Consider the following 11,546-nt stretch of genomic DNA (forward strand, 5'->3'; position numbering starts at 1 on the left):
CCCCGGGGGGGGGGGGGGGGGGCGGCACCAGGGACGCTACACCTTGCAGAAAGAGCCCAAAGCTTCGAGAACCTACCCTGAAAGGCGTTGGATGTCTTTAGCAGCTCCAGAGAGAGCACCCCTCCCTCACCTGGACCCCTCCTGGGACAGAGTCATCCCACAGACGATTCAAATGACAGGGAAAGCCTTCTGGTGCTGTGGAAACATGCAGGATTTGCTGTGTGATCTTGGGTCTGTCCCCGCCCCTCTCTGGGCCCATGTCAACCAGTGCCTGGGAGGGGAGACCCAACCCATAAAACAAAATGAAGAGCCACGCCTGGCTGTCTGGAAGGGTGGGTTCTGGACCTGGCTTCAACTCCACGGGCCTCAGTTTCCTCATCCGTATAAGGGGAGGCCCTCTTTGGATTGCCCTTATCCACTCCCACCTCATCAGCAAGTCCAAAGCTCCAGCCTGACCTCACCCTCTGCCCCTGGGGTTCTCTCCAGACCTCTTGTCCCCCTGTTGCTACACCCAAGTTCAGACCCTCCTCACCTCCTTTCTAGACCTCTCCGTCAGCCTCACGCTGACCGTTTGGAGCATAGCTCTATCCCTCCTTGCTCTACCACCTCGTGGGACCCCCCATTGCCTGCAGGATCACGGCTGGGTTCCTGGCCTTGGCATTTGAGGCCTCCCCAGCCTGGCCCCAGCTCCTCCATCGTCTCCGACCCTGCCTTTGCAGCCTGCTCTCTCCTGCATCACGTGCCCCAAACCACAGCCACACTGGCCTCCTCGGCATGGGGTCCCTGGAGGCTGTTCCCAGGATGGCCTGCTGGAGCCTCCAGACCAGTCACCTGCCGTACCAGACACTTGGGCCGTTGGGAGGATAACAAAAGAGCACATTTCCAGGGCCTGGTACAGGCCAGGCATTGTGTCAAGCACTTCATATGAGTTATATTGTTTAATTTCTCTCAAACACTCTGCAAAGAGCCATTTTTACTCCCATTTTAAAAACAGGGAAACTGAGGGGCACCTGGGTGGCTCAGTGGGTTAAGCACCGGCCTTCGGCTCAGGTCATCATCCCGGGGTCCTGAGATCTAGCCCTGTGTTGCGCTCCCTGCTCAACGGGGAGTTGGCTTCTCTCTCTCTCTCCCTGTCCTTCCCCCTGCTCATGCTCTCTTTCTCTCTCAAATAAAATCTTAAAAAAAACACAAGGAAACTGAGGCTGAAAGTTTAAACATCTTGCCAAGAGTCACACAGCGAATAAGATTTAGACCCAGACTTCCCAAGCTCTTAACCCCCAAGCTCTCTGACTTTGGTGTGGTCTTCCCACAGCAGCTGTCACCATGATGCCCACCAAGGGGGGGAGGGGTGCTGCCCTCCCCCACTGCAGGTGCCGCCTGGAGGCCAAGGTGCTGGAGAAGGACCCATCAGTTCCAGGGCACGATGACTGCACATGGCAGTTCTGAAGAGGGGGTAGGAAGATGCCGCTTGCTGAGAGGCTCTGGGATGTTCTAGAGACTCCCAGAAAAATTAGCCAAGCTGGGGGAGGGCGGGTAAGCAGATGGTAGAAAAAGAAAGCATCTAAATGAACTGGAGCCCCTGGGTGAGGGTCCAACACCAGGGTGCAGGGGTGGGAGTAGAAGACAGGGATGGCCAAGAAAGCCATTCACCCAGCAGGCACGGGTGAGCCTGCCATGTGGCAGGGCCAGGTGGGGTCCAAGGGACACAGCGGGGACACACAGGGCTATGGCCTCTGTGGGGGAGGCAGGGTCTGTGCCACGTGGCCTGGGGGGATGATGGTGGCAGTGCACATGGTCACTTCCATTGCTGATGTCTTCTGTGGGCTCACAATGTGCCAGGCACTGAGTGGAGCCCTCTCCATCTCCTTCATCCTTCCAGATGTGCTACTGTTATGTCTCCACTTGGCAGATAAGAAGGATGAGGTCCAGAGAGGGACAGCAACTTACCCAAAGCCACACAGCAAGTATGTGGCTGGGAGAAATGTGAGACCCTAATGGGGGCTGCAGGGAGTGGTGGCACCTGAGGGGCTCCCATAAGAAAGGAATAAGGGGCCCCCTTGACAGGGATGATCTCTCTGAATACCAAAATCTGAAGAAGGAGCACAGGACAGAGAGTCAGGAGTCTTGGCTCCCGGGCCCGCTCTGCCCCAACTACCCTTGTAGCCAGTCACCACCGCTCTCTGCGCTGCAGTCTCCCTACCAGTGCTTCTTAACGTTTCAGGGGCAAGGATCCCTTTGAGATTCCGACGAAAGCCTGGACATGGACACACACAGAGGGGCAGGTGGGTGAGGCTGGGGTGTTGGCCGCTCTGAGGACAGGCACCCAGGAACCCCGCGGCACTGTGACTCTCGTTCAAGGCTGCACGCACAGCATGTGCTCCAAGGTGGCCGGGACCCGGCACAACGGTCACCCTCATGGCCCAGTCCAGGCCCGAGTCCCCGTGTCCACACCTGTGTGGCCATCGGCAGCCAAGGTGGCAGAGAACCATGACAGGCTTATGCAAAGTACGTGGGGGAGAGGGGACAAGGACACGGGGGTCAGGAAAAGCTGCCCATTTGCCTTGCATCTGCTTCCCCCTGTGCTCACGGAAAGAAACTGGCCACATTTGCTTTGGCCTAGAAGGAGCTGCCCCGAACCTCCCTCCTCCCCCTGCTGCCGTGGTCGGAGGGGGGATGGAGCACAGGGGGTGCCCCGAAGAGAGGCTTGACCCCAGGGACTTGGGGCTGTATCAGCTCCTCTGCTCTACCCGACCCTCCAATCTCTCTACCAACTTGCCCATCGCTCCCTTTGCTGCTCTGCACTCCCCAACCCACCCTCCCACCCACTCACCCCAGCATTTTCCATCTCTTTTCTTTCCTGCCTGTGCCGCCTCATCCAGGACAAAGTTGGGCAGCTGGAAACCAAGCTCCAGTCTGGCTCAGCGGGGGACAGGGGCAGCAGGGCCTCCACCCCTAGGAAGGTCTGGCAGACAGGCGGCCTCTGCCAGCCTGGTTCAGAGACACCCCGGTGGAGGGTCCCTGGGGAGGACTCAGAGCCAGTTCTCAGGAACCCCAGCCTCACCAGTCAATCCTCTGAGAGAAGTTTCTAAGTAAAAGTGGAGCGGATGGCGTGGCCCCTGGAGGAGGCCACGGGCTGGAGAAAGAAGCAGAAACCATGTCCCGCAGGGAGGAGGTGAAGGAATTGGGACATTGAGCCCAGGGGAGGAAGACTCAGGGAGCTCCTGCCAGAAGCGGAAAGGGCCATGATGGGGAAGGGGGGTGGTCTTGTTCCCTACGGCTCTAAGGGCCCAGCCCAGCCCAGGAGCCAGGGGCCAGGGGCCAGGCAGCAGGCTCTGACTCCTCTCCGCTTCCTCGCCGCTAAATGGCCCCAGCCTTCCTCGATGGGGCAAGTGAATGAGATGAAGTCAGGAACCTGATAGCAACCTGATAGCAAACATCAGCACCCCAGTGTTGAAGGCTTTGCTCCTGGCGTGGGGCTCCCGATTTTAACCCCGATCAAAGGCTGGGGTCTAGGACTCGGTATGACCCTTCTAAGGTTCAGATCTGCCCAGCCTGGTTTCCAGTCCTGGCTCTGCCACTTACTGGCTGTGTGAGCCCCCCCAGGCATGTCCCTCTCTGAGCCCCGCTCTGCTCCTGGTGCCTGCCTGGATACGCATCACGGAGCGGGTGCCCAATAGGACCTCAGCTCCCTCGCTGTGCCCTGGCCCCCGTGGGCCAAGGGCTCCAGGGGCTGAGGGCGACTGCCTAAGCACGTGGGGCCTGGAGGGAAGACATGGCAGAGCCCTTGGGCAGAATTCCGACGTGCATTGGGCACCTGGGGGTCATATGGCACCCGTGCCACCATCCAGGGTGGCTGCCACCCACCCAAGTGACAGTGGAGATGTGCTGCTTGTGTTTGGAGCCACCGTGACAGCCATGCCTCATCCACGCACTCGCTGGATGGCTCCCACCCCCCAGCAAAGGGACCAGGGGTTCCTGCAAGGGACCAGGGCAAAGGGACCAGGGGGTACTGTTATGGTCACCAGGAAAAGTTCTGTCCCTGCCCTTCACCAAGCGGGTCTTCTTTCCCTGGGCCTGTTTCCTCATCTGGGAAATGGGGCTGAAAGAATACCTCCTCCCTCACAGGCCCATGTGTCCCACGATAGCTGGAGGGAGCAGCTGGCCCGGTAACAGGTGCTCGGTGACGCCTGGGCACAGGTATCCAGGACGCAGGGGTGAGGGCGTGTGGGAAATAGCAGGTTCTCATTCACCAAGCACCTCAGTCTGCAGGGCACGTCATGTTATCCTCAGCTCCTTGAGAAATGTCAATCAAGTCTGAGCGTGGGAGTGGGGGCCAGGGCTCAGGGAATGGGGGGGCTAAGACGGGACTGGAGCCCAGGCCTGCCTGATGCCAGGGGTGTGTGCGCTCCAGGGGCGCCACCACGGTGCTTATGAGCAAAGGCCTGGCAGGCGGAGATGGGAACCACCTGCTGGTGTACTAGTGCCTTCACCCACCTGTGCCTCAGTCTCCCCATCTGTAAGAGGGGAGCAGCAGATGTGCCTTCGGGAGCTGCGGTGAGGCTCTGAAGATATGGTGCAGGGCCCGACACATGGGCTGCGCCCACATAACATGGCTCCTGCTGTTTACCATGCTGGCCCCCAACAGGCCACACGCAGGGACAGTGCCCACAGTGACTTCATGAAAATGAAGATGCAAGCTTGTGAAGAGGGTGGGTCTCCACCCTGCCTCTTCCTCGAGCCCCCCTCCCCCAACCTGGGAGCTCTGGGTCAGCTTGGAGGCCAGGAGCCGGCACAGGTGGTCCCTCATTTCCCTAGAGCGCACGCCCGACTGGCAGCCTGCGGGACAGCGGCAGCAGGGACATCCGGCCTCAGTCAAATGGTTCACGCTTCGAGCCCGGACTGGTGGCCAGGCCCCCGACCACCACAGGGAAATGAAGAGGCTCCTCGGGCCACTGCGGACACGGGCCCTTGCTGGGGTGGCCATGCAAAGAGGGTGGGCACTGGGCCCACAGGAGCCCCCCGTTGCGCGAGTCAGGGGCACCAGAGCAGAGGAAGGTAAAGCAAGGGCTTGGAGCTCCCCCCCCACCCTAGTTAAAAGGAGGCAAAGGCACGGGGCAGGGAGGGGGTGCAGTGGAAGAGGAACGGCTGGAAATCACACACCTGACGGAGCAGCTGGCAGAGAGCACAGGCGGTGGGCACCCATCCCCAGGTTCAAACTCCGGCCCCGCTATGAACCAGCTGTGGGACCCCCTACCAGCCCTTCCACAGAAGGCAGATAACGGTTGGCCAGTAAGGTCAATGTCAGGCTTGATGAGACCATGTAGACAAAGTCAACTCTGCTGTGTCAGCGTGACCTTGAACAAGCCACTCCATTTGCTCCAAAACATTAACGGGCCCTACGCAGCCTCTAGAAACGCAGCTGCCACCTTTTCCGCCCGGGAGCTCCAGCCCAGGCTCTCTGGGGGCTGCCCTACATCCCTGAGAGAAGCCCCCTCTGGCACAAATCCCCACCTGGGGAAGCCCGGGGGGGGGTGCTGCCAAGAGCACAGTCTCCATCCCCTCCCCACAGCTCTGAGATCCTGCTGCCAACAGCCCCGATCAATGGACCCCGTGGCTCAACAGATCCTGGGACAGGGAGGTGTCACGTGGCTAGGAGCTCATTTTATGTCCTTTGGGAGCAGGCCAGGACAGTTTCCCCTCCAAGTCAGCTGGCCCCCATGGACTTAGACCCACAGATTCTGGCTCAAGCTAACTGGCCGTGGTTGCTCGCCACCACCCACCCCCCTCTCCCGCCCCCGTCATTTGGCCAATTGAGGTCTTGCCAAGGCGGATCAGTGCCGGGTATGGACATGTGGGGGGAGGACAGAGAATGGGTTTGGGAATCAGACCATCCCCACGATAGGCCATACCCTTGGCAAGTCCCCACACCCCCTGCACTCGTTTCCTCTTCTGCGAAATGGGAGCATGGCAGTGTGTACTCCATCAGGCTGCTGTGAGAAAACACACAGTCCTCCAGAGGAACAGAACCAACAGAATATACAGATATACCATAAGGAAACTGCTTGAACAATCTTCGAGGCTCGGTAAGTGCAAAATCTGCAGAGCGGCCAGCAGGAAGAGGGAAGAGTCACAGCTGAGTCCAAGGCTGTCCATCGGCTGAATCCCTTTTGGCTTGAAGGAGGTCAGTCTTTGTTCTATTAAGGCCTTCAACTGATTGGATGAGGCCCACCCATAGTAGGGAGGACAATGGGCTTTACTCGGAGTCCACAGATTGAAATGTCAACCTCATCCAAAAACCACCTTCACAGAAACATCCAGAATATTTAACTAAATACCTGGGCACCACAGCCCAGCTAAGTTTTCACATAAACTTTAACCATCACGACACAGTAGCAGTGGTTCTCACCACAATGTATATACATGGTTGACACGGTTGAATCATTCATTCTGTATCTGGCATTGTTCTAAACGACTACATGAATTAACTCACTCAATCATCAGGGCAACCTACCTGCGTGCATGTGTGTACGTGTATAATTACCCACCTCAGATAAAGAGAGAGAAGTTCAGAGAGGTTACACAACTCTCTGAGGGCAGAGCCAGGATGTGAACCCAGATTTGAACCCACCTGACTCCAGTTCCCATACCCCCAGCCCATATTCCCAAACATCAGTGCCCGCCTTTCCTTCCATCACACTGGGGGCCCCGCACTCCTGACGGGAAGGACACACGAGCAACATAATGTTCCGTATATCAGCCTTTGTTTGGAGAAGCTGGCCAGCCCCCACCGCCCCGACCGGAAAGACCAGCAATTTGATTACATAACAAGCATTTATTAGGGTGCAGCAGAGCGAATCCCACCGCCACCTCCCTGTGTGGAATCAGTAGAACCAGGGCCACCTCCGGCACCTCTCCCCAGCTGACTGGCCGCGCCAGGCAGCGATGAGGAACGTGGAAGGAAGCAGATCCCACGCCCCGCCCCAGCGGTGTGACCACCGGACCTCGGGCCACAGTGTATAACCATGGTGCTCGGCGGCCAGCCCCACAGGGGACCCATGCCGGCTGTCCTTGAGGAAGGGCCAGCACTCTTAGGGCCCCTTAAAAACTGTCCCCCGAAGTCACCCCTTATCAATCCCCAACCCCCTGCAATCCAATTGGCACGTTTTTTCTGTGTGTCCACCAGCTGGCTGCGTCGCAGAACGGGCCGCCTAGGGGCCAGTCCACACACAGAACCCCCCTCTGGGCAAAGGAGGGAAGGTTTTATGGGCCATCCTCGGCCCAGGCTGGATGGGAACCCAAGGCCAGGTGTCGGGGCTGGGAGACAGTCTCCCCCGCCCTGTTCTACCACAGCCAGTGGGGGCCGAGCTCCTGCGGGAAACCCTGGGCCAACACAGGTGGGGAGCGCGGCCGTCTCTAAAGGAAGAGCCGAGAGCCGATGGCAAGCTGAGATGGCACGAAGGCCCACCGAGGGTCTTCTAAAACCACAGCCCAAACGGGAAGGACCACCAATCCTGTACCTCAGCAGGTAGCCTGCCCCCAAGCCCACCACACGGAGACTGCCAGGAATGACGCGGGCCTCAGGAGAACAGAGGTGCCCTGGAGAAAGGCACACGGGTGTCTAAGGCATATGGTCAGGCACAGGTACCCGCTGGCCCAGCTGGGCGTGGGCCGAGCCCTGGTGAGGAAGAGCCCAGACCAAAGGGGGCCAGGCCCGCTGGTGCCCCCGTGCCCTGCAGCCACCCTGGGTCACACCTAATCCTGGAGTCCTGGGGGAGCCAAGGCCAAGGCCAGGAGTCCCTGGATGCTCAGGTTTGCCAAGGGGCCCAGAGCTGCTTCCTTGTCCCGAAGGGACCCTGGGAGGCACTCTACTGCCATTCCCCAGGTCCCTGAGCCACTGGGCCACAGTGCAGAGAAAGAAGACAGGGAGAGAACATGCCAGAAAGAACCTCTAGGACAGCCGTGAGATAAGGGGTGGCAGCCCTGTTCCTCTCCAGCATGGTCTCCAATCAGAGCCCGCACCTGCCCCTGAGAGGGGGACAGGCCAGGATATAGCCCAGCGCAGGGCAAGGGGGCAGTCTCGGCCCCGGAGAGGGGGCCGTCCCACGGGGAGCAGGTCAAAGGGGCTGGAGCGGGGCCAGTGCACTGAGGTCAACCGTCCAGACAGACAGGTGGACAGACAGCAGAGATGCCGAGCGGGGCTCACTGCATGTAGGCATAGCGCCAATCCCCCAGAGGCTCGTGGGTCTCCTTGATGACCTGGGGCGACGTCCACCGCAGGACATAGTGGGGCCCTCCTGGCTTGTCATTGGTTCCTGCGGGAAGGACAGCTCTGTTTTTCTCTGCAAAGATACGGCAGCTCCGCGCAGAAGGGAAGGGGGTGGGAGGAGCTGACAGACTAACCCGGGCACCAGCACAGGCAATAAGCAGCTCAACAAAAACCGAATGTGTCCACGAGGCCAGGGTTTCCTGAGCGCACCTGTGCGGCGTGCTCGGTCAGAGGTCAGGTGAGGCGGGACCCAGGCTCCCCGGGGCCGTGCGCCCCACCCACAAGGGGTGTCTGGGAGCACTGTGGAGAGTACACTCCATTGGGACCCAGGAGCACTGGGTTCTGGCCCTAGCTCTGCACCAAGGCAGCTGGGATCTAGGGCAAGTCACCGCCCGCCCCACTCTGAACCTCAGTTTCCCCATTTGTAAAGAGGAGGAGTTGCACTAAAGTGACCCCGGAGCATGGTGGTAAAAGGCGTGGGTGCTGAACCGAAATGCCAGCTCCGCCACTTCCCAGCCACGTGCTCTTGAGCAAGTCGCTCCCCCTCCCTGTGCGTCAGTTTACCCCTCTGTAAAATGGGAAGAACAGTACCTTCCTTAGCTCCGCCCCACAGCATTTGCTATTATTACTCTTAACACCCTTGATGTGAGGGGTTAAGAGTCTCCTGACAGAACCTGCCCCCGCCCTGGAAAGGAGGACCCACTCACCAGAGGCTCGGGCCCCCCCAAAGGGCTGCTGGCCGACCACGGAGCCAGTGGACTTGTCGTTGATGTAAAAGTTGCCGGCCGTGTTCCTCAGCATCGTTGTGGCCTCCTGGACAACAGTCCTAGGCAGCAGGGCAGTGTTAGGAAGGGCCCCGGCTCGCCTGCCCCCAGCCCCGCATCCAACCACCAGCAGCCAGCTGCCCAGCCCACGCCGGCTGCCCGACGGACGGGGACCAGCCCCAGGGGCTCTAGACCTCTCGGGCAGGGTCTGAGAGCCTCTGCGCCCCCTCCTCCTCCAGAACGTGGTTAGCACACCCCCCGCCCCCCGCAGGGCTGCTGCAAGAGCTGAACGGGAAGATGAGCAGTCAGGCTGCCTGCGCTCAGGGAGTGGCCCCCACCCCTGCGAGCTGGAGGATCACTCAGGCCCCCACCCTGCCCCCAGGTTCCAATCTCCTCTCAGCAGCTAGTGCCACAGAGGAAGGAGAAGCCAAGGGCTTAGCCCCACGGCGTCCTGGCTCAAACGGAGCTGTGGCAGGGTGAGCAACGTGCCCCTGGCCCGAGCCCAGCTTTCCTGCTTGGCAGCAGGAGGCAATGACCTTGCGAAGTGGGGCCCCATCAGACCCACGGGAGCTGGTCCGAAGCTCGTATTCCACGGCCCCATCCCCAGAGATCTAGTTTCTGTGGCCAAAATGGGACCCCGGAATCTGCGTTTCCCTAGAGAGCCCGGCTGCCTCTGTCCCCGTGCTTGGGCTGCGTGTCTGCCTGCCAGTGGGGGCTGAAGTGAGGGGAAGGGGCGGCATTAGTACTAGGATCCTCTTCCAGGAGGGTGGTCTCGGGACAGGGTGGGGCAGGACACCAGGACAGGAGCAGAAGGGCGGTGGCCACTCACTTATCCTGGGCGAACACTGCCCCTGTGAGGCCGTAGCTGGTGGTGCTGTCGACCAGCCGCAGTGTCTCCTTGTACTCGTTGTCCGGGTAGACGTACACGGTCAGGACGGGCCCGAAGATCTCCTGAGACAGACCCCACCGGGACCAGAGCCCCAAGGCCTCCCAGTCCCCCTGCTCTGGCCTCTGCCTCCCCCCCCCCATCCCGGTCCCGGTCCACACAGCTCGAAGGGCCAGGCACCTCCCACTGGGCTCCCTTAGGACAGAGCAACGTCCTGCTTCCTGCCCCGCCCACCGCATCCCAACCTGGCGAGAAAGATCCAAGGACACTTTCTGGCTCTCCGCACCACCAAACCCACAACCGAGAGCAAGACTCCTGGCAGCAGCTGGCATAGGAATTGCCCGGCAATATCACTGTCCCCTCTGCCACCCCTCCACTGCCATCCTGGACAAGTGCTTTGACCCCTCGGAGCCTCCGTTTCCCATCTGTAAGATGGGAATGATAACACCCTCTCCTCTCAGTCAAGGGCCCAGCTGTGGCCGGCCCAGAGTTAAGATGGGGACAGTGGCCTTAGTGGCCATGGGCAGTGGAAGTGCTGGGACACCGCCAGGCTCAACAGTGTCAAGGACAGAGCCCTGGATTTGGGGTCAGGAGGCCTAACTTCCAGGCCTGGCTCTGCTCTCACCAGGAGTGAGACACTCCCTTTCTGGGACCTCACGCTCCCGTCTGTGAAATGAAGTAACACCCCAAGAAAGAAGCCACGTTCCAGGGTCCTGCGTGTGCTGTGCTCGGCACAGAGACTGTTCTCCACGCCCCAGGCTGCCTGCCCCACTCACCTCCTTCATGATGGGCTCCTGAGGGTCCTTGCTCTCGACGATGCAGGGCTCCACAAAGTAACCCACAGAGTCGTCACACTTGCCCCCAGCCAGGATGGCGAGGCTGGGTGAGGAGCGGGCGTGCTCCAGCCACTTCTTGATGCGGCCGAAGGACTGGGATGGGTGGGGGGAAGGGGTGTCACAGACTGGCTGCGAGGCCATCCCCAGCAGCAGCGCCCCCCACCCACATTCACCCCAAAGCATTTGTGCCTGAAGGGCCCAAATTCTGGAATGGGGAGAGGGCAAATCCAGAGTCTGGCTAAGCCATGGCAGAAACAGGGGCAGACGTGCACGCCCAGGTGAGAAAGAGTGTGAGTGTGTGTGTGTGTATGTGGCAGAACCACAATTATACGTACAGAAACGGAACACACATGAATGTACACACAGGCATATGCATGACCACAAGCCTTCATGCTTAAGTACGTGTTTATACATGTGCCCGTGTTACACATACATGTATGAATGCAGACGACGTCCACCGATATACATACGGACATACACACGAACACACGTGGCACACACGAGGTGTATCTGTTCATGTTGGAGATGGCGCACCGGCGTGTATGTGGGCGTGTGTCTGCGGGTGACCCACACGCCTGCCTACGCACTGAGCTCATCAGTGTGCTGTGGGCACACACGGGCACGTGCTCGTGCGTTCGGGCTCACGCTGCAGCCACGCGGGCCTGTCTGTGCGCATGTGGGCACTCAGTGTGGGTTTGTCGAGCCCGGGTGCAGGACGCGCGGAAGAAGCTGGTTACAGATGTTTCTGCCGGTTTCCAAGCTCGGGGTAGGGGCGCCCGTGCGGCCATCGGACT

General features: G+C 59.9%; 2 protein-coding genes across 4 annotated transcripts in view; both read right to left on the bottom strand.

Moving 5' to 3' along the window:
- ANKFN1 (ankyrin repeat and fibronectin type III domain containing 1) overlaps positions 1-11,546 on the bottom strand; it is a 385,668-nt gene that overhangs the window by 85,648 nt on the left and 288,474 nt on the right. The gene's annotated exons all lie outside the window — the stretch shown is intronic.
- Positions 6,813-11,285, bottom strand: LOC117795561 (delta-1-pyrroline-5-carboxylate dehydrogenase, mitochondrial-like). Of its 2 annotated transcripts, XM_034640639.1 has the most exons (5): positions 11,223-11,285; positions 10,693-10,845; positions 9,860-9,981; positions 8,974-9,092; positions 6,813-8,312 (listed from the first exon to the last, which is right to left on the bottom strand). In XM_034640639.1, exons 1-5 carry the CDS (start codon positions 11,268-11,270, stop codon positions 8,200-8,202), a joined length of 555 nt encoding a protein of 184 aa, XP_034496530.1. In that variant the 5' UTR covers positions 11,271-11,285; the 3' UTR covers positions 6,813-8,199. The 2 variants fall into 2 exon arrangements, with proteins under 2 accessions (XP_034496530.1, XP_034496529.1); XM_034640638.1 differs by lacking the exon at positions 11,223-11,285 and having other exon boundaries at positions 10,693-11,173.

The sequence above is a fragment of the Ailuropoda melanoleuca genome, chromosome 13, assembly GCF_002007445.2.
Source record: "Ailuropoda melanoleuca isolate Jingjing chromosome 13, ASM200744v2, whole genome shotgun sequence".
NCBI classification, from domain to species: Eukaryota; Metazoa; Chordata; class Mammalia; order Carnivora; family Ursidae; genus Ailuropoda; species Ailuropoda melanoleuca.

Coding starts and splice junctions, on each gene's coding strand:
- LOC117795561 (XM_034640638.1), bottom strand. CDS start 11,166: ATGTATAAACACGTACTTAAGCATGAAGGCTTGTGGTCATGCATATGC. Junction 9,982..10,692: donor AGGAGCCCATCATGAAGGAG/GTGAGTGGGGCA, acceptor GGTCTGTCTCAG/GAGATCTTCGGGCCCGTCCT. Junction 8,313..8,973: donor TGGGGGGGCCCGAGCCTCTG/GTGAGTGGGTCC, acceptor TCCTTCCCGCAG/GAACCAATGACAAGCCAGGA.